The 21875-nt window shown below is 44.5% G+C and overlaps 1 protein-coding gene across 5 annotated transcripts in view; it reads left to right on the forward strand.

Moving 5' to 3' along the window:
* GMEB2 (glucocorticoid modulatory element binding protein 2) overlaps nucleotides 1-21875 on the forward strand; it is a 40855-nt gene that overhangs the window by 12081 nt on the left and 6899 nt on the right. For 2 of the 5 annotated variants that reach the window (XM_005291732.4, XM_065566258.1), the window contains exons 3-7: nucleotides 13128-13225; nucleotides 14779-14906; nucleotides 16849-16952; nucleotides 19239-19396; nucleotides 21336-21407. In XM_005291732.4, coding sequence (XP_005291789.1) covers nucleotides 13128-13225; nucleotides 14779-14906; nucleotides 16849-16952; nucleotides 19239-19396; nucleotides 21336-21407 — 560 coding nt within the window. Of the gene's footprint in view, nucleotides 1-189; nucleotides 12516-13127; nucleotides 13226-14778; nucleotides 14907-16848; nucleotides 16953-19238; nucleotides 19397-21335; nucleotides 21408-21875 lie in introns of those variants that run through there. The other 3 variants (XM_065566260.1, XM_042847384.2, XM_065566259.1) reach the window with 3 other exon arrangements.

The raw sequence follows: 21875 nt of genomic DNA on the forward strand, positions 1-21875 counted from the left end.
ACAGATGCTGAGGATAAATTTGATAGTGTTCAGCAGGGGCTCAAGGTCCTATAAATACCTAGACAGAGCCAGTCTCCTTGCTAGTGCAGGATTCTTTTCTTTTTTTTAAACACACGTTTAGGCATCCACGTGTGTACTGAGTTTTACATCTTTTTTACTCTGTTTTTCCTCCTCTTTTTCTTTTTTCAGATCAGCAAATGTGTGTTAAATGCAATTAAATAACCATTTCAAGTCAACAAAATGGTTGAAACAAAAATTAAATAACAATAGGTAGCTCCAGATGATCCTATGCTAACGTAATTTTAAGGAAACTGGAAATTGATTGAAATAACACGCAGTACCACCTACCTTGGATTAGTAGCGTTGTCCCTTTAAGCATAATGCACTAACAACCTACCACTGGAATACTTAACTCTCTTATTCAAAATTTGCATCAGCAGGGTGTGCAGGCCAGCTTGATTTGCATAGATTTTTATTATGTTAAGGCCATAATTCACTGTAGTGCTGGACATAGAGGCAAGATTATATTTCTAATGCAGTGAAGAGTCTATTAGATGCTGAAGTCCTTTATGTATCAATGCTTCAGCTACAGTATAGGTAGACCACGCTGAGATAACTGGGTTAGCTTCTGAGAGTCTGATGCTGCATTCCTTGCACATTCCAAATTCCCATTGACTTCATTTATCCTTGAGATAATTGGCAATACAGTCCCCGTGCCAGCTTATTCCTAAACTCCTCAAACACAGATCACACAGTGTCCTGCTGGTTTGGGTGTATTTTAGTAGTAGGAACCACCATCCCCTCTGGTGTGAGCTGAAGCCTTCTAAACTAACATTATTGAGGATCTTAAAATACAAATCTCTTCTACAAAATGACTTTGGAAAAAGGATACCATGAGAGTCCATATGTACTGTTTCTCAAAGACTCCACTTCAAATATGTAGTTCATAAGTAAAAAGATGCTGCTTCTAATTTTCATCCCTACAAACTCATCCTGGAGAGAGTAACTGGGCTCTTTCTATCTCAGGCATCATTGTGACCAATAGGACCTCAGTAGCATCTGTGCAACTCCTCTGTCTTCAAATTATGCACTCAGTGACATCTCCGTTAGCCTGCTATCTTCAGTGGGACTCTACAGCTGTAATGATTGGGACTTACTGGTAATTCTGTTTAATACTCAAAGTAGACTAGAATCCACAGCTCATTCTATCGGAGAGTAGAAAAGCAGTACAAACTCTTTTTGGATACGAAGCAGATAGGATTTTGTACACATAAGGAAAATGTCTTTTAAATTAAAAAGTACCATTTTTAAATGGTCACTTTTCAGAGATGTGCATGTTAAGGTGGACATGAATCAGTTGGGAGTGAAAACAGGTGACTAAATTAGTGTTTTATTCACTAAACCGTGTGCTCCATGTCAGGAACTTGTTCCAGAACTGTTTTCATGTTGTAATATAGCAAAATCTTTTGTTTGCAATGTGTATTTTTGGGTCCAGGATTTTAGCAGCATTCTGCAGGAACCTTCTTTCTGTAATTTTCAGCAGCGCCAGGGGAATTACTAATAGGCCGTTAGCAATAAAGATGACAGATGTCACTGAAAACACTACCGAGATATAGAACAGAATTGTGCTTCTCAAAATCCTACATAAGTGAACTTGGAATGATTGTAAAATATTGTTTCTCTCATATTTGAAATCCGTTTTTAAGTTGATACTCTAGATACAGTACTGCGTGGTTTGTGTTGGTTCCTTATTTTCCTAGATTGTCCTAGATTGGCTAACTCTTTGTGTTCACAAAATGAAAATGGCCTGTTTGTACACAGAAGTCCTAAGTAGTGAAGAGCTGTTTGTGTTATTTGGTTGAATTTTCTTTGGCACATCCCTGGCTTATACCCAGAGCATGTATACATGTTGGTGCTTCCAGAGTTTCTGGATTTTCAGTAGGCAGGAAATCCATGTTCATATTTACAACTGGCTCCAAACAGATTTCTTTGACCAAAACGATCTCTTGTTTGAAATAGATTGGGAAGTCTGCTGCCATTTACTGTCCTTCATAGGAAACCATGCTTGTCCAGTTTCCACAAATACATTCCACTCCAACTGAATCACGTTCTTCTTACTGCTCTGGGGAAGTGCATCAGGTTACAATGTCCATGTTCCAGAAGGGTCAGTAAGGGTAATACCATTCCTATTATTCTGCTGGAACCAGCCTTAAAGATCTTTGTTAACAGGCTGTTATGAAATGCCAGGAAGAAATGGGCCATTCCATTGGCTTCCAATTCAACCTGCCCAATAGAGATGATGTGTTATTTTCCTTCATCCGCAAGAAAGTGAGGATGGGAATTCTGGGGAAAGGGGGGTGTGATGTTAAATGCAATTAATGTGCCAATTGTGAGGAAGTTGGCTTCTCTCATCTGACATCTCTTGGATGCTTATATGTTTGCTATTGGCAGAGCTGTTTTCTCCCAATTTAATAGATGGTGATGGGAAGGAATGGGCCAGTTCTTTCCCCTTTCCCTTTTGTAAAGTTCCATGCTGTTTGTGCTTGCATTAACCTCCATAGGCTGCCCATCAGGGAAGCAGTCAGACGTGAAACTGGGAAGCTGCTGGGTAAGATGGGTGCTAAATAGATTTTTTTTTTTAATGTGTGTGTTGCCAGGTGATCCTGTAGATCCAGTTGAAGCAGTGGAATATGTTTTTGGTGCTCTGGCTAAGGAAATGCTTGGGTGTGAGTGTTTGTCGTCCCCCCCCCCCAGCAGTTTTGAAAGCACCTTTATTTTATTTATTAATTTTTCATCTGTCCATTTGTGTCTTTAATAATCAGGAGTGGGGTAATTCCATAGAATGGGGGGAAGAGATCTATTTTTATTCAGTCATAGTCACAAGAGCCATTTGTTTCTCTGGGTGTCAAGGTGGGTGTGATTAGGAGATTTTGTTCTTTTATGAGACATCCAAAACCTGCATAATGTCTGTCCCTCTCTCTCACTCGTTCCTTCCCACCCTGGAACCTTAGCATATAGACATGACCTCAGAAGGAGACACATTTTCGGGTCTGCTAGTGAAACTCATAGAAGATTACTACTGTCAGACAGAATGCATCTCTCTGAGCAGGTCTGCAGCATCGGTAGTAGATGAGACTCATTTTAGATTCTCTGGGCTGCTACTGCAGGGACTCCCGTCTTCTCTCAAGATTCCATAGTCAGTTTGGTTCCTACCCTTTCAGTCTCATTTTCCAATGCTTGCTGGCATAAGAAAATAACTAAGGAACCTGAATTTGGATCCTCCTGCCTTGTGTGGGTCCCAGCCTACCCTGTGAAATAGACTTTGAATTTGGCTTTTATCCCATGTGACACTTAAAACAACAGAGTCCAGATTAATGACCCTATCAAGATAGTGTTCTGGATAATGCATTTTTTCTAATGCTATTGTGGGTTTATTTTTACTATAAAAACCAAACTTGCAATTAAAGCATAAGAACGTATTAGTTGAACAACTTTTTAATAAAACAAGTGGGAAGTGCAGAGGAAAACAAAAAATGGCAACGCCTGGCAATTCGCATTTGTTGTGTGGGATAGGGAGGCTCAGTGTTAGTACAGAAGCTAATATTGCAGTGCACTTGGTGTGTGGTTAGAAATGGTCTAAGGTTCCACTGCTAAGTAAAAGCAATTGAGAAAGAAGAAATGAGCCAGTCACTTCATGAGCACTTAATTTCTTCTTTTTCCTCCTCTGGTTTATGGCTCCTTCTGGGGAGAAACTTGAGTGATCCTGTCTGATGAAATGTGAGCAGAGCTGCCTCCCACAGCTTTGTCATGGCAACCAGCTAATGCAACTACTGTACTTGTTTGGTGGTGGGACACACTGTTGTAGCTGGAGAAACTTATTTGAGTATGCTCCCAACCCACCCACCTCTGTCTGCTGAGGCGCACAACTGTCCTGCATCTGCACAGGGGAACAGAGGCAGGGGAGAGAAAGGGATGTGGCAAAGCAGAGAAGGAAAATGGGTATATTCCATTTCAAGTGCTTTTTTTCTCCCAGTTAAACCTCTGCAGGAAAGATATCCTTTTATAGGCGCCTCAACAGTGTCATGAGTTATTGTCTCAAAGATTGTTGAAGGTTATTAGAGGTTGGGATTTAAGATGCAGCTGGATTAGTTTTCCCTGCCAAAAGTCATCGCTAAAAGTAATAGAAGGTATAGAACCTGACTCTTCTCTCGCATACACTGGTTTTTGTTCCTAATTTACACTCGTGTGAGAGAGATCTGAATCAGGCCCATGGTATATCGGTGTTCTGTATGTAAGAGATAGATCTGTCTCTCTTGCAACCACCAGAAGGCAGGTCCAACTGAAATGGCACTTTGGCTGTTCCCCTAGATGAATTTAACAAATTGCTGGGAAGGAATCCTGTGGTGAACTGGTGAATTATTGAATTACAATTCTTCCTTTCTTCCCTGGTGTTAGACTCTCACTCCTCGAACAGTCTTCCCTGTATGTGTCAGCTCAGCATCTGCAGTTATGACTCCGCAGGTTTGCAGGCCTGCCATATGCCTAGCAAGACTTCAGAAAAGCACAGCACTACCTTGGAAGTAAAATTTATATGTGGATGAGGATTGGAGCATGACTTGACTTAAAACGATCCTTCATGCTGAACATGAATGTGACAGTCCGACACGGACAGAATAGGCATGTTCTGCAGCAGGTCATTGTCAAAATTATTTGGGCCAGTGAATTGTTGCTGTAGGTTGTCAGGGATTGAGCTGGGTGAAAAATTTGTTTTGGTGGGGTGTGTGTATGCCTCCTTTATAAGTGGTCAGGCCATTCTCCTACAAATGTGGGAGACCCAGGTTCCATTCCCCTCTTTACCTGATGTGAACAAGAGATTTGAACCTGGGTCTCCCTCAGCAGGAGAGTGGCCTAACCACCGAGCTATAGAATATTCTGATGTGGGACTCTCTCCTGTTGAAGCTATTCCACTGAGTATAAATAATTAAATAGTCATAGGGCCAGAGAGAGATTGAGAGTGACTCTATTGCCTGGTGATTAGGGCACTCACCTGGGAGTGAGTTCATATCAAGTTCAGGACATGACCAGGTTCATGTCATAAGAGCTGCCATACTGGGTCAGACGATGGTCCCTCTTATCCAGTATCTTGTCTCCAACAGTAGCCCGTAGCAGAGCTTCAGAGGGAGAGTACAGAACAGGGCAGTTATGGAGCAATTCATCCCCGTCTTCCACTCCTGCTTAGGGTCACTCTGAGCACCAGGTTGCCTCCCTGACCATTTTGACTAATAGCCATTGATGGACCCATCCTCCATGAGCTTATCCAGTTCTTTTTTGAACCCTGTTATACATTTGGCCATCACAACATCCCATGTCAGTGAGTTCCACAGGCTAGTTGTGCATTGTGTGAAAAAGTATTTCCTCTTTTCTGTATTAAACATACTCCCTATTAATTTCATCAAGTGACAACTGGTTTTTGTATTGTGGGAAAGGGTAAATAACACTTCTCTATTCCACACCATTTATGGTTTTCTAGACCTCTACATATCCGCCCTTAGTCGTCTCTTTTCTAAGCTGCATAGCCTTAATCTTTTTAGTCTCTCTTTGTATGGAAGTCGTTCCTTATCCTGGATCATCTTTGTTGCCCTTCTCTGAACCTTTTCCATTTCCATTGTATCCTTTCTGAAATGGGGAGACCAGAACTGGACACCGTATTCAGGAACCATGTATTTATATAGTGGCATTATTATATACCCTTGTGACTGCTCTTTTTAATTTCTGCCTAACTAGGGTCCTCATTTTTGTGTAGTTCCCTACTCCATTGACTACTTAATTATTTATAAACAGTGGAACAGCTTCAACAGGAGAGATTGAGAGACCTGCGTATCAGAATATCCTGTTTTCTCCTCTCCCATGCTGTTGTCCAAAGCAGGAACTCTGGAAGAGCCTAGGAGAGTTTTCACCTACCTCATGATTCTGAGATGCCTCCCACACAAGATCCCCTATCTCCACATTATAGCTACCCCGATCTGTGTGAACAAGATACTAGTCCTGTGGCTGGAAGGGAGAGCAGTTTCTTGACACTGTAGTTCTACCCTACAGTCATCTGCTGAGAAGTCAGAAGGGAAAAACCGGTAGCTCCTGAACTTGACTTTCCTGTGTAGCCTAGCGCTGCCTTATGTAATCAGCCAATGAATCACTGAGTCAGTCAGTCACTTCAATCCCCCCCTCCTCCCCCTCTTTATCAGAGCAGGCCAGACTTTAGATGTACAGCCTCCATAAACTCCTGCTTAGCACACCCAGTTTATACAGAGTGAAACTGCTGAAGTGTCAGGAAATTTGTTAACTATCATTTCCCCTTCCTCCCTTCCCCACCCCCAGGACTTTAGAGAGAGGTGGAGAGAATGTGCTGCGGTAATTAGACTGGGCCTCTTTGCCAGAAAATCCAAATGCACGTCTTTAAAATCCAGTAGAGGTGGCCACACAGACTGATAGCCAGAGCTCACATGTGTCTCAGATGTTATCGATCAAGTGGTCTGCATGCCCTTGCTTCCTTCCATGGGAATTTTCTGTGAAAGATTAACACATATCGCATCAGTGTTCTGTGCTAGCTAAGATTGCAATGGCATCCCCTGAGTGTAAAGAAGAAATATTTACAGTCCAAAGTAGCCTAAATATATTTCACATTTGTGTATATTTTTAAAATGTCTTCTCTTTAAATAGTCTATTTTGCATGTACTCTGCAAATTAAGCTGATGCAAGCCAGGAACTAACTGGGAGGATAGGGAAGCCATGCAGAGCCAGTTGTCTGTCTCTCCTTCCATTAGCAAGCACTGAAAGATGAGGAGAGCCTCTAGTACAAGGCAGGAAGCAGAGGAACACTTTGATATAGTGTCCTTAATTAGCTGTCTGCCTATGGCTGCAGTGGCTTATACTATATGTACGTAACTTGCAGGAGGCCAGGCAGCCTGAGCTATGGGGTACACAGAGATGCTATAAAATGTACATTTATATTCATGGATTGGTTGGTTTGTTCACAGATCTTTAGTAAAACATTTTCAGCTGCAAAAAAGAAACAAGGGAGAAGTCAGGCCTGGTCTACACTACAGAATTTTGTCAACAAAAGTGCTGTCGACACTCAAAAATCGCTATAATAAAAATCTGTATGTCATGTTCACACTCGCTCCCTTTGTCGGCACAGCGCATCCACAGTTGGGGCACTATCATCGACAATATGAGCAATGCACTGGGGGTACCTATCCCACGGTCCAGCTCGATACCTTCTGCTGCTAGGTATTGTGGGAAGGCGGAGCAGATCGTGGCGCAGCTTGGGACCTGGCTCAATGTCCCATGATTCATTGCTTTCTGTCCCAGCATTCCATAGGCTTCCGGCTTTCTTTCGCGGCATTTTTCAATGGCCCTGCTTTGCTGTGCACCCCGGCATCTTTGTGAGAAGGGATGTATCCTACACTGCTCTCCTATGCTCTGATAACTGTCATGAGGACATCGTGGTTAACTGCACTGCCATCGGAAAGTTCCTAACTGAAGAATACTCCCAGTTGCCTGACATGCTGTGTGACATGGATAGGAGCAACTTTAGATTGCTTTTGGCTTTCACGGAACAGCTGCAGAGGGTGGACCATCGTATTTTGGGCTTGGGAAACAAGCACTGAATGATGGGATCGTATGTCATGCACGTCTGGGATGACAAGGAGTGGCTACAGAACTTTCAAATGCAGAAAGCCAACTTCCTTGAACTATGTGCGGAGCTCGCCCCAGCACTATGGTGCAAGGACACCAGATTGAGACCTGCCCTTTCGGTAGAGAAGTGCATGGCAATCGCTGTGTGGAAGCTGGCGACTCCAGACTGCTACCGGTTGGTCATGAATCAATTTGGAGTCGGGAAGTCGACCGTTGGGGCTGCGTTAATGTAAGCATGCAAGGCAGTTAATCACATCCTGCTACAAAGGACTGTGACTCTGGGAAATGTGCGTGAAATAGTGGATGGCTTTGCGGAAATGGGTTTCCCTAACTGGAGGGGCAATAGATGGCACGCATATTCCAATTTTGGCACCAGACCATTTTGTGATGGAGTCCATCAATGGGAAGGGGTATTTCTCCATGGTGGTGCAGGCTCTTGTGGATCACCGTGCACGTTTCACTGACATCAACGCAGGGTGGTTCGGAAAGGTGCATGATGCACACATCTTCAGGAACACCGGCCTGTATAGAAAGCTACAAGCGGGGACCTTCTTTCCAGACCAGAAGATTACAGTGGGGAATGTTGAAATGCCCCTAGTGATCCTGAGAGACCCGGCCTACCCCTTACAGCCGCGGCTCATGAAACCTTACACGGGAAATCTGGACGACAGCAAAGAGTAGCTCAGCAACAGGCTGAATAGGTGCCAGATGACAGTGGAATGTGCCTTTGGCAGATTAAAGGCGCGCTGGCGCTGCCTTTATGGCAGGTTAGACCTCAATCAGGATAATATTCCCATGGCCATAGCCGCATGTTACGTGTTGCATAATCTTTGTGAAGCTCAGGGTGAAAGGTTTGCTCGGGGTGGAGTGTTGAGGCAGACCGCTTGGCTGTTGATTTTGAGCAGCCGGATACCAGGGCTATCAGAGGGGCCCAGAGGGGGGCAATTTGAATCAGGGAGGCTTTGAGGCAACACTTTCAAAATGAGAACCAGTAATGTATATCTCAGTGATTGGTGCTGCAATGTTACATTACATGTAGTTTTCCTCAGAAGCAATGGTGACATTTGGGGTCTTACATTCCAGTAAGCAAATGATTACACTGCCTGTGTATGTATTCGTAGTGCCTGCTATCTCAATTCATAGAAAACAAATAACGATGAGTTACTGTTTAAAAACTTTGCTTTTATTAAACAAGAAACCACACGCACTTGTTGGGAAAGGAGGTACCAGGGAAGGGCAGACTTTCAAAGCTGTGTGTATGTCCAGCTATCATTTTGAAAGTTGTCCGAGGGGAAACAGAACTCCCAGAAAGGACTATGTGGGCAGAGTTTGGGGGGAGTGAAAGAGTTCTGAATGTGCTGCAGGGGAGGGCGGGCATGCATCTGCTCAGTATGCAGGATTATTAAGGACTTCAGCATCTGTGTTTGCTCTTCCATGACTTTAATCATCTGCTCAGTAGCGTCCTTTACAAACTCCTGATTTTCTTTTCTGTCCTCCCTTTCCACTTCCCTCCACTCCTTGCGTTCCCTTTTCTCTGCATTGGAGAAGTGCAGTACCTCCCGGAATATGTCTTCTTTGCTCCATCTTGGGCGCTTTCTTATCTGGCGGAGACGCTTGGCCAGTATGTGCGGAGTGTTCTTGAAGGCCACATCTGCCGAAGCACAAGGAACAATGCACAGAAGCATGATTGTTAAGTTCATGCACAGCATTGACACATTTCAGTAAAATACACCTCTGGTAACATTACAATCACTTTCTCACTGACCCTTGGCAAGCACATATCTTGGCAAACACCCAAAGCATGGTGAGTGTTGGCTGGGGGGGGCGCTCTACATGAGGAAAAGGGTGCTCCGCAAGGGTTCCGGTGCAGCCAACAAGAAAAAAATTCTAAAATTCTCCCACACTTTTCCACAGGTGAGGGTCATTGTAGCAGATATGTCACTGCTGAGGGTAAGCAGGGAAGCAAGGGTACATCTACTACATGCTTGTGGCTTCCATCCTGATCCCTACGCAGCTTGCCTATGTGCCACTTTGGTCCCAATAAGTGATTGCCAAATGGCGCAAGAAAGTTTCCTACAATGAGGGGAAGGAACAAAGCTGCTCTGCCAAGGAACTTTCGGCAGAGGATTGCCGAGTACCTCCAGGAACCTTTCCTAGAGATCTCTCTGGGGGATTCCTGTGAGATCTCAGTGTGCATCAACTCCCTGTTCCACCGTAATGATTAGCTGCACAGGGAAATGTGCAGCACACAGAAACACAGCCAGCCTCCCACATTTCTATGCCCTGAACCCACCTCCGCACGACACAAACCACAGCCACTTACCAGGCATCTTCTCTCCTGCTTCTTGCCCACCGGAGAGCAACTGCTGAGACTGGCTAGACAACTCCGGAGTGCTGAACAGTTCCTGGTTGCCTAGCCCCCGGGAGCCTCACACCATCATCTAACTCCACCTCTTCATCAATGACTTCGTCCTCTGGGTTAGATTCTCTTTCCGCCACCTCCGTTCCCTCCAAAGTATCCACGGGACTCTTGGTGGTGGAGGTGGGGTTGTCACTGAGGATAGCATCCAGCTCCTTATAGAACTGGCAGGTCTTAGGTGCAGCACTGAAGCAACGATTTGCCTCCCTTGCCAGCCTCAGCTCCTTTATCTTCACTTTGCACTGCAGCGTGTCGCTCGTAGCCCTTCTCGCACAAGCCTTGACAGATCTGCCTGTAAGTATCAAAATTCATACATCAAACGCAGCTGGGACTGCCCAGCTTCCTCTCCCCAAATACTGATCAGATCTAGCAGCTCTGCAGTGGTCCAAGTGGGAGAGCATTTGCTGCGATAACCCGCCGTGGTCACCTGGGAAGATGCGATGAGACCTCTCCATGGCAAACCAACAGGAAATGGAATTTCAATAATTCCCAGGGCTTCTAAGGGGGAGGGGCACATGGTTGTTTACCTGGCTGCAGGGCAGTGGAAGTCAAACTGGTGACCAGAGCGGTCCAATTGGGCATTGTGGGACACCTCCTGGAGGCCAATTAGAGTGATAAAATCCAGCGTGGTGTCTACACTGGCACTTTGTCGACAAAAATTTTGCCCAGAAAGCCTTCTGTCTCTCGTCTGGGTGGTTTTATTTTGCTGACGAAACGGCATTTTTGCCAACAAAAGTCGCATTGCATTGTGTACACATTCACTGGTTTGTCAACAAAAGCTGCTTTTTGTCAACAAAACTCCGTAGTTAGACAAGGCCTAAGTATCCAGCAGAGAGAATTGAACATGTCCCTGCAATTCTCCAGTGATGCATGAGCCAACTGAAACCTAGAAGGGGCTCTGACTTCCATCATCACTGCAAGTGCAGGTATTCCAGGATCGGAGAGAGCTGAAGCTAGCAGCTCCTACTTTGATTTCTGCTCTAAGTGACTGGGAGGAGTGGGGAGGAACAGCAATGACATGAGCTACTCTGTTGGTCTTTAGATTTATCCCCAAATACCAATGTGTATTGTAAGATAACTTCTGCACATCGCCCATGTGCATACCGTGTTCTGAAACCATAACTCTCAGGTTTGTTTTAGCCCTTTTTTCTTAAAGCAGAACGTATGAGTATTCCCTTTCCAGCATGCACACACACACTTCATTCTCCTTCCAGTCCTATCTTCACCATGTTTAACAATCAGGCTGACCATAGTTTAACTCATTTGTGTGCCAGGAGATGGCAAGAGGAGGGGTGGCCCCACTTGTGAGATCCAGGTGGAACACTTCCGTTAGAAGCCCAGCATCTCCTGCCGCCTCCTCCAGTGGCTGGGTGGGATTTCTACCAGGGTGCTAACCAGTTCCTGCTTGGAGGTGCCATCTTACGTATCAGCCTCTGGTTAGTAGATAAAATGAAAGATATGCCTCCCTCTTACTGTTGGATCAGAGAAGAGATTCCTGGTTTTTTTGCTCCTCCAGAGTCTTTTGGTTGTTGCAAGCAGGGTAGGTTTCACTACTCCTTCCTTAGGTCTCCATTTCCTGGATCCTCCTACCCTGTGAGTAAGTATAGTTCCTGTCTCTACTGCTGCATAAACCATTCCCCAGCAGCAGCAGTGTGACAGTGACATGGCCCTTGACAGTTGCACAGCTAGTTTCTGAAACAAGCAATGAAACTGACCAGAGTTTTATTTATTTCTCTCTGAAGTTTGGCCAAAGTTACTGAGCAGCAGCAGAGGCACTGGAGCTGTCTGGGTCCAGACTCAGGAAGCAACACTGCCTTGGTTTGCATTTGGTTCACATTTGCAGAATTATCCTTGAAACCATAAGGTCTAAAAGCTTAATTTAAAACAAATTTTGCAGAAATTCATGGTTTGGGGCCCCTATGCTCACCGGGAGTATGGATTCAAGCCCTTTCATCTGTCAACATGGACAGGATCAAACTGCATTCAATCCAGGTTTAGAGTCCTTCTAGCCTCGCTCTCCCCCTGGGATAAAACACATTAGACACAATAATTGGACATAATTTGCTCTCATTCATCAGCTGGCAGAACTAGTTATAACCCAGACAACCAAGTTTAAAACATGCTTAAGCACAGTTTTCCAGATCGTGGTTAAAAGTCCTATGTAAATGGGGCCTCTATATGTTTATTTTGCCCCTTCTTCTTTTCCCATTCAATATGAACTGGTAGTTTTAACATTGAGCAAGTTCACTGGGGTACAATGACGTGCCAAATGTCTATCCATCAATTCAGAATGATCAGCTACTCTAGGTGCTGATCACACTGGATACTTTTGACATGCCACACCATGCTGCTGCCACATTTTTCCAACGTCACCAAGATTCATTCAAGTTCAGAAACAAAGGTAATATAATCCTGCTTCCAGGCAAAGTCTGTTAATCTTTCCTCCTTGTTTTGCCTAACCCATATTGGGGGGGGGAAGCTTTAATGAAATACTCTACTATTTTTCCAGCCCTCTTGGGTCCTATTCCTAAGAAGCATAGAGCCATAGAAGTTAGAGATGGAAAATAAGACCTATTAGGTCATCTAGTCCATCCTCCAGCCAGCTGAGGAATGTTGCCCACTTGCTTCCTTTGGGAATCTTTTTAAAAGAGGTTGCCAGTGACTGGCAACAGTCTGCTTTTGATTTCCATTGTGCTGGCGGAGGGAAATAGCCAGCTTCCTATGAATGAATCAGGAAATTGCAGCACAGGGATCACACAAGTGTTGTACTGGGCTGGAGTTGGCAACATCAGACTCCAAGTTTTTAATTAAGTGAGGAAAAGAGAACTTACCTTTTGCCAATGGATACTTTCTTGAGGAAAGAGATCTGCATTTCTAGGGATTACGGGGACATATTTTGGCTCACACCAAAGTGTATTACAAGTGACCTTCGAAACAGCGCTCGCTCCAGAGATCAGAAATGGGAATGATTCATCTAAATGCCTTAATTTTCCATCTCCAACTCTTTTACCAGTGGCGACCTAAATGAAGACACCCTGGAGACAGAAAATGCAGCTGCTGCAGCCGCTGCTGCCTTCACAGCTTCCACACATCTGAAAGAAGCTGTCTTAGGTAGGTTCAGTGTACCGCCTTGGCCTTTACTGCAACCTTCCTCATGGCACCTTTGCAGTATCAGCAGTCCTGCTGCTTGAGGGTTTGAGTGCTGCAGGTCTGCCTAGCTCCGCTGCCTGGGAGCACACCACACTGCCAGTGAGAGGCCAGGAGCCTCCTTGCAGAGCAGGCAGACTGACACCTTCAGGATCAGATCACGGTTTCACACATTTCCTGCAGGCATCACTGTAGCTGTTATTTGCTTAAAGAAACAGAACAGTAGAGCCATAATCCCGCCTCCTAACTGCATGTGACAAAAAGGAAGGTGAGAAGGCCCAAAAGGGAGAGTGGGCAGATACGCGTCTGACGAAGTGGGTATTCACCCACGAAAGCTTATGTTCCAATACATTTGTTAGTCTATAATAAGGGTAGGCAACCTATAGCATGCGTGCCGAAGGCGGCACGCGAGCTAATTTTCAGTGGCACTCACACTTCCCGGGTCCTGGCCACCAGTCCAGGGGGCTCTGCGTTTTAATTTAATTTTAAACAAAGCTTCTTAAACATTTTATAAACCTTATTTACTTTACATACCACATAGTTTAGTTAGATATTATAGACTTATAGAAAGAGACCTTCTAAAAACGTTAAAATGTATTACTGGCACGCGAAACCTTATATTAGAGTGAATAAATGAAGACTCGGCACACCACTCCTGAAAGGTTGCCAACCCCTGGTCTATAAGATGCCACAGGACTCTCTGTTGCTTTGGACAGATATGGTTTCATAGCACACTGCTGCCCTCTCCTGGCTAAGAGTGGGATTGCTTGAATTTATTCCCCATTCAATCTGCTACCTATATGTTTTGCCCATAGTTCAGCCATGGGATCATCAAATTGTCTGTTTACAAGAGCATTACTGCTTGCTTCTGAAACCTGACGACGAATTTATGACTCAAAAATTGTAAGAATGTCTCTGCCAATTGGGCTGCAGTGGCATAAACCAGTTTAGTTTGGAAAGTCTCCCTTGGGTTTGCTGGCCTCTTCATTATTTGAATTAAGTTGAATGAACTTACTCTAGTAATAAAAATGGTGACTCCCAAAAACTCTCTGATCCCTGTAATAAAGTATTGATGCTCGGGCTTGGACAGTGATGCTTTTGTATCTTGGAATGTTCCTGTGGCTCTCACTTGAGTGGCTTCACTCCAGTGTAGGCGGGTAGGAAATATTCACCAACTGAGTTGAAGTGGGTTTGCAAGTGTTTAATTTGCAAAAGACATGATTACCTGCTTATAAGCCCTCCTTTGGGAACAGTGGAAGACCCACCACCTTGAAAATAGACCATTGCACCATAATAATGTGTGTGACTATATCATCTGTCTCAAATGGCTGCTTGGTATTGAAGGCTGGCTAAAAATTTGTCTGAAGAGCCTGGTTTTCCTGCCTGCCTTCTCTTTTTGCTCCCAAGCTTTAAAACTCTGTCCCAAAATGTCTTTAACTCTTGACAGTAATCAATAGTTGTAACTCATTTTCCTTCTGACCCGCCCCGATCCCTGCCTTCTCATTCCCTGTGAGAAGTGAAGATGGCTGAAGAGGAGGACAGCTTGGAGGCTGAGATTGTTTATCCCATCACCTGCGGAGATAGTAAAGCCAACCTGATATGGAGGAAGTTCGTGTGCCCAGGCATTAATGTGAAATGTGTCCAGGTGAGGGTACAGTGTTATAGAATCATAGAATATCAGGGTTGGGAGGGACCTCAGGAGGTCATCTAGTCCAACCCCCTGCTCAAAGCAGGGCCAATCCCCAAATAGTCCCCTTAAGGATTGAACTCACAACCCTGGGTTTAGCAAGCCAATGCAGGCCAATGCTCAAACCACAAGGTCCCTAAGGACCGCATGTATGGAGATAAGAAGTGTGCTCTTAGGTTACCCTCCTGGCCCAGAAAGGAGAATAAGGACCACAGATGCTAATGAAATGTATCATTCCAGTGCTATTGCTATGGTAGATCATGCTACCAGTTTGTAAACTCCATCCATATGTGGTTTTGACTGTGTCAGAAAGCAGGGCTCTGTTATAACTAAGTTGAGATCCTGCTTTAAAGGGGAAAGGAGAGGAAACTCTTTTGAGTACCATTGTCTTCATGCAGTCTGTTATTGTGACTTAGTGCTTCATAGGAAAACTGAGCAGCTCTGGCTAGAGCTTCAACTTCAATCTGGCTCTGCCTTTGAGCAGTTTTCTAAAACCTAGACATTCCCTTTATCAGCTCAGTTTAAGAGAAATTGATACGGTGATGCAAACCTTCTTGGTAAAGATGGTATTGACCTGTTTCCACTCTTTCCACCCCAGATGGTTGGGGATGAAAAAAACTCTTCATGAGTGGAGGAGTGGGGGGCACTTTTCATTCCCAGAACATGTGTTTCATGATAACACAGTAAGGCATCAATGGTAAACAATAATCTGTCCCTTAAGAAGGATCTGCTTTCAGGCTGCGCTGCCAGAGAGCTTTTGATGAGATGGCCTACTCCCCCTCCTCTTGGCGAGATGGATCTTTCCAGGTCTCTCTCTCTCCAAAGCAAACAATAGAGACTGGAGCAGATCAGTTGTGCCTGCTACCACCGGAGATCAGCTTCCTCTTTGCACTTGACTCTGGTTTCTGTTATAGATCAATGGTTCATGGCATGCAGCGGTTGGAAATATCAGATTTACTTGTTAACCTAGGAGGGAATGAAAAGAGCCCTGAAGGTGGCAAATCCCTACTGGAATTCCCCATAGAAGGTTTATTAAAGGAGGACTGTCTAGTTCAGTAGGGGTCCTAGGTCACCAATTCAAATCCACCCGGTCAGTAATGAGGGAAAGATGTCACATGACTATTCAATATGAAATATGCTGGTTGTCTCAATCTAGTTCCCAGGGGGACAGATGTCCCCATCATAAAAGCAGCTGCTGTCGTTGGCACTAATTGTGCTTGTTGACTAACTCTGCAGAGGCCAAAGATTGAGCCGCCAAAGAGCCTGAGTCTTAGCATCTCTTCTAGTCAAGTCATTGTTGAGGTGCTTTGTGGGGTTGACCATTGGGGTTAGGAAGACTGGATACTAATGATGGGTGGGAGCAATCTGTTATTTGTCACTAGTCTGCTTGATAGTTAGTGGGAGCAGATGAGAGCTAAATAAAATAGTGGCTTAGTTGCACATGGTATGGAGCAGCACACTATAATGCAAATTCTATTTTGCACAAGCCGCATTAGAATGGATCTTGTATGACCTTCCTGTCTGATGCTTTGTGGTATGTACAGGGCTAGGAGAAGAATTTGAAACCAATTTCTGCCAAAGTTCAGACTCTTGGCTCCTGTTAGGATATATTTCAGTGTAATCACAATATCCTGGTGGGTGATTTTTCACTAGAGATGGGCCTAGCCCAGAGAGTCCTATCAAACTTTGGGGTTGTTCAGATCAGGAGTTTTGGTATAAGCCCAGCTTTGGTTTTAACAGTAATATTAAAACTTGGCCATCAGGGTCGTTCTGCTCTGTCACTGGGCACAATGCTAAATACAGTTTATGCACCCTGGTATAACGTATGCCTGTCCTCATGTGGAACAAGTCCACATTTTTCCTGCTGCGTCACACCATGTTGCATTTCTCCCCTTTGCAGTATGATGATCACCTAATTAGTCCCAAAGAGTTTGTCCACTTGGCTGGCAAGTCAACCCTGAAGGACTGGAAGCGAGCAATCCGGATGAATGGGATCATGCTCAGGTTAGTCTTTTTGCTTGCTTGTATATGTGCATGGATGGCCATGGTTTCTTCTTTCTGGGAGAATCCCGGAGGATGTGCCGCATGCTCTGATACAGCTGTTAAGCGACTGAGTGGATATGTGTGCCACTGAATACCCTGAAAATTTGTCCCAATAACTGTCTATCCATCCAGTGATCAGGTTTATGTAAGTGTTTTCCTTGTTGCAGGTAGGCAGAGGTGGTTAAGAAATGAGGGACTGTCACTACCTGTCATAGTCCCAAGGCAACAATGTGATATGCAGCTGCCTCTAGGCGGTGCATGGCAGTTATGTAACAGCCACACAGCAATAGCGCACAACAGTTTTAGAACAGGAAGTAAAGAGAATACACTATCCAGTTGGAAATGCAGGGGAGATTTGGAAAGGCAAACGTTAATTTCCTTATCTGGAACTTGACGAGGACTAAAACCCCATCTCCTCGTACAAATAGAGTCATGAGTTGTGGCCACAAGTTGTGAGACTGTGCTGTTTACATCTCTTCTAAAAGACAGAACTTGTGCAGCAGAGCACTCCTGAACACCATTCCAGAGCATTGGTTCATTACTGATTGAGAGAAGAATGCCACCTACTGAATCCGCACTCCCTGCTGCATGAGATTAATCTAGCCATACTGTTACGTTATGTCTGTCTTAAACCACTTTTTTTTGCCAAAATGCTTATTTGTGCCTTCCTCTTCTCTGGCCTTGACTACAGAAATTCCTTTCCTTATGGTCTCCCAGAGCACCAGCTCGAGACTTCTGTCTGACCAAAATCCACTTGTTTCTTCATCCATAGTCAGAAGCAAAAAGAAATCCTCCCCAACCGCAGAATTGTAAATGGCTCCACACTCCTTTCATAGCAAGGCTGCCCCACCCCCTGAGCTCCTGCAATAACACAAACTGCTCTCGTATTCTTGTTAATCAGCTTTTACTCATTGGTCGTTGTAACCCAATACATCAGTGTTTTGGCAAGGCTGCTCTTCTGAGGAACAAAACCTGTTTACAAAGGATGTGTGAGGGCCAGCCCAGTAACCTAGTGGCAAACAGAGCCCAGCAATCCAAGATGTTGTCTCCAGCCAGCAGAGGCTCAGAGTACTATAGAGGCAGCATGCTCACTACCTGGGGGTGAGGAGACCATCTGTGCAACTTTGGCAATGTCCTTTTGCTGAGCTGAGATGCCTCATTTTTAGATTCCAAAAGGAGCGACATCCAGCCCTTCTTTACACTGAGGGAGAGTCTCCAGGATGCGGGGTAGATGAATGGGTGATAAAGGGAAACCAACTTCCTGCTATTTCTCTGTTAATTTGAGGTGGTCATTGTGCCATACTTTATAGAGGTTCTGTGATGATGGGGGCATGTGTTGGCATTAGATGTCCAATAGGATCAGATTAAGATCTTCCTTTGTCCTTCGCTCACTCCTCTTCCTGTTTGATAACTAAGCCTGGAGTTTGTCAGAAGAAGCCCATTGTGGCTTAATTTCCACTTTCTCTCCCTTCCTCAACTGAGCATATTATCTTCTAACTGACCCCTCCGTGGGGCATTCAGCCAGTAGGCAGAGAACTCTGTGTGCTTGAACCTGGTTCCCAATAAATCTGACTAACTTCTCCATCAGCGCTTCTAACCTCCTGCTTATCAACTCAGGGACACCCACCATGCTTCCTGTATTCAAAGTGCTGGCATATATCTGTGAATGTGGATATTCACACAGTTTTGCCCTATTCACAATGTATTAGCATGCTATTCAGCTCTAGTGAGTGGTATAGTTGCTAAACTCACATGTAAAGGCTGTATAGAAGGGGATTAAATGCTCGTCTTGTTGGTAAACAATTTTTCCCCTCTCTTCCTGTCAGAGTGGATTTTCTTACTCGAAACTTTCATTTATGGGCCACTAATTTGGTTCATGTTCCCAAAAGAATTGGATAATAGGGAGAAAAGAGAAGCAACTCTTGGCCCATTACCTCTGCCAGTCCCTCTGATCTTTACTGGCCCCTTGAGCAGGAGTCCTGAGGGCACTTCAGCAGTTGATTATCCTGCAGGGCAATCTCATGTTCTGCTTCCTCTCTACCAGGCCAATCGGAATCATCTTAAATTTAAGGGAAAAGAAGAGCAGAAGCTGAAGTGCAGAGTTAATTCGTGCAGGGTTTTGAGAGGTTTACGTGTCTGAAATGCAGTTAAAAACTTCAGAAGGGGAACTGTTTTTTGTGATCTGTCTCACTGAGTCTGTGACATACTGATACAAGTGTGTACTCACGCTCATTCCTTGTGTTGCAGGAAGATCATGGACTCTGGAGAGCTGGATTTCTACCAACATACCAAGGTCTGTTCAAACACCTGCCGAAGCACTAAAATTGACCTGACCGGAGCCAGAGTGTCTCTGACCAGCCAGACGTCAACAGAGTATATTCCTCTCACCCCTGCCTCTGCAGACGGTATGTTGAGTGCTTTCCACAGCCCTCGCTACTGGGGCACTTTAAGAGTCAAAGCTTAATTACTGCTTCCTTATGAATGCAGTTACTGTTGTCTCTATCATGTTTTTTCTTGTTACTTTTTTCCTCCTTCACTTCTCCCCCTCCCCCTGTTGCTGGGTCTCCCATGTTGGAACTATGCAGAAGCAGCCATTGTAACGCTGCATGGCAGAGCAGTGGCTGCCTAGAAGGAAATCACTTGGGTAATCTGTAAGAATGATATTCATTCTAAAGAGTTACCCATACTGCATCCTGGCTTACTAGGAGCTGCATAGCCAAGTAGTGACCTCCAGATAATCTGCAGGAACGCAGTAGTCCCCCCGTGATGTGGTCATCCGTCAGCGCCAGCATCTGATCAGCTGCTAGCTGTCCTCAGTGTTCATGGCTGCAGAGATGAGCATGATTCCTTTGTCACAGCATGCTGGATTTGGGGCCCCTTTTATTGCACTTTCTTTCAAAGATGGCAACTGACTTCCTTCTGAATAATTTAGATATTTTCATTTAAGGCTCCGTTTCTGAATTATTTATTGCTTTGTCTGATGAAAGATTAAATGCAGCCATGGAATGCTACAAATTTCTATCAGATCTCACACAAATAGGTTACAACAATGAATTTAAAAGGACATTGCTTTAGAGTTTAAGTTCTGAATTTGATTTGCCTTAAGCAGGGAATGTTCTGTGGAAATGTGCTCCTATTTCTAAATACTTATATTTGCAAATCCTTTTGCCACTGAGAACTTAGGGGGAAAAAAATCTGATAACCACAGATTTTGCAGGAGAAAAGCAAAAATTGTTTTTGTACCCTTGTGCTGGATCTGCCCAGAGCATTTAACAATTGAATTCCATGCTTTGGGCTAGTATTTATGGTTGCTGTACATGTGTAACCCATTGTTTATTTCAGTGGTAGTTCCGCCCCACAGCGTGGCTCTAACCCTTGTCGCTGTGAGCAGTTTTATTAATATAATCCAAGATGTTAAGGTGCAAACCAGGATGTTTCCTCACTGTGGGTGTCAGGCTGTATTTGGCACAAGTGGGAAAAACCAAATTTGCAGAGTGGAAGGAACAAACTCCTCAGGGAAAGAATTATTTGAAAACTACAGAATGTTACAAACTGCTCGTCTTTCAGGAGAGCATTCTAGTGCTCCCAGAACGATCACTGCATCTCTGGCCCAGATTTGAAGCTGTACAGCTCCTGCATGCAGCTTGACATCCTCCTGGCAGCTCAACTGACATGTGACTCCTTCATCTCCCTAGTAACAGTACCATAGAGATTGGAAAGGGCTGTGGAGAGCAGAGATCACATGAGTGGCTGGGCGGGAGTATGATCACAGTCATATATGCTGGAGGCAGCCAGGGTAGAACAGTATCCCAGTGTGTATTATCTGTAGGAATGACTGGGTCAGTTCAGTTTTCAGGCCTGTCAAACCACAGGTCAGAGGCAGACTCTTAAGAATTTTGTGTCTCTTCCACGTCCTGTAGATTGGCAGCAAGCCAGGTAATTGCCCTGAACACTTACCAGACCAGATACAAATTCTACTTGCCAGCCCTCTGTTACATTAATTTTTCTATTATTATTATAATAAAGAAATTACTCTCCCCGATGCAAAGAGAATTTTGCAAGAGTTGTGTAAATAGTGCCCAGGGTATTGCCCAGCTGTATGGAAAGTAAGCAAAGTAAACAATGGTCTCATGTGACTTTTAATCCCACTTCAGAGTCTCTGTTTGCTTGGCTTTCAGCTGGAGGAGATAAGTTCATACAATATTGAGTACTGCATGGACTTGCCTGTTTTCTTGGATGTAACATAGTGAGTGGGTGTATAATGCAGGGACAGTCTGACGCTATGTGGCAAGACTTGTGAAGCCATGACTTGTGTTTTCTTTTCCTTTTCGATCTTGGTTGCAGTAAATGGATCTCCTGCTACAATCACCATAGAAACTTGTGAGGAAGCCAGTGATTGGACCACTAGCATTGGAGGTACAGTTCAGGAAAACCACAAGACACAATGCTGTCAATATCTCCTGTCATATTCCATGTGAGCTACCTATATTGAAAGGGATGTAGGGGGAGAAGGTTGAGGAGAAAGAAAAGATAGGGTGAGTAGGAAAACTGTTTCTGCCTGTAGGTGTTCCCGTACTCAGCTGCCTGATCTTCATGGTATTTATTTGCCATAGCTTTAGATTATTGTAGTGTAGGACTAAGTCCTTTGTGTTTGCAGTGTGGCCACAAAGTCGTCTTGGCATGAAATTGCTTCCAAGTATCAGAATACCCAAGCATGGGTCAAATTCTGGCCACTGCCCTCAGAGGAACCTGGGTGTGAGTCCTGAGATTTCTCCCATGCGTCTCTGATTCAGCAGAATTAGGGAGGATCACGGAGGATAACATCTGAAACCCAAATGGGATAGGGATTTGTGGTGCTGCATCCAGTTGCCTGTGCTGGGTTGT

This window comes from Chrysemys picta, chromosome 13 (genome assembly GCF_011386835.1).
Source record: "Chrysemys picta bellii isolate R12L10 chromosome 13, ASM1138683v2, whole genome shotgun sequence".
Taxonomy (NCBI): domain Eukaryota; kingdom Metazoa; phylum Chordata; order Testudines; family Emydidae; genus Chrysemys; species Chrysemys picta.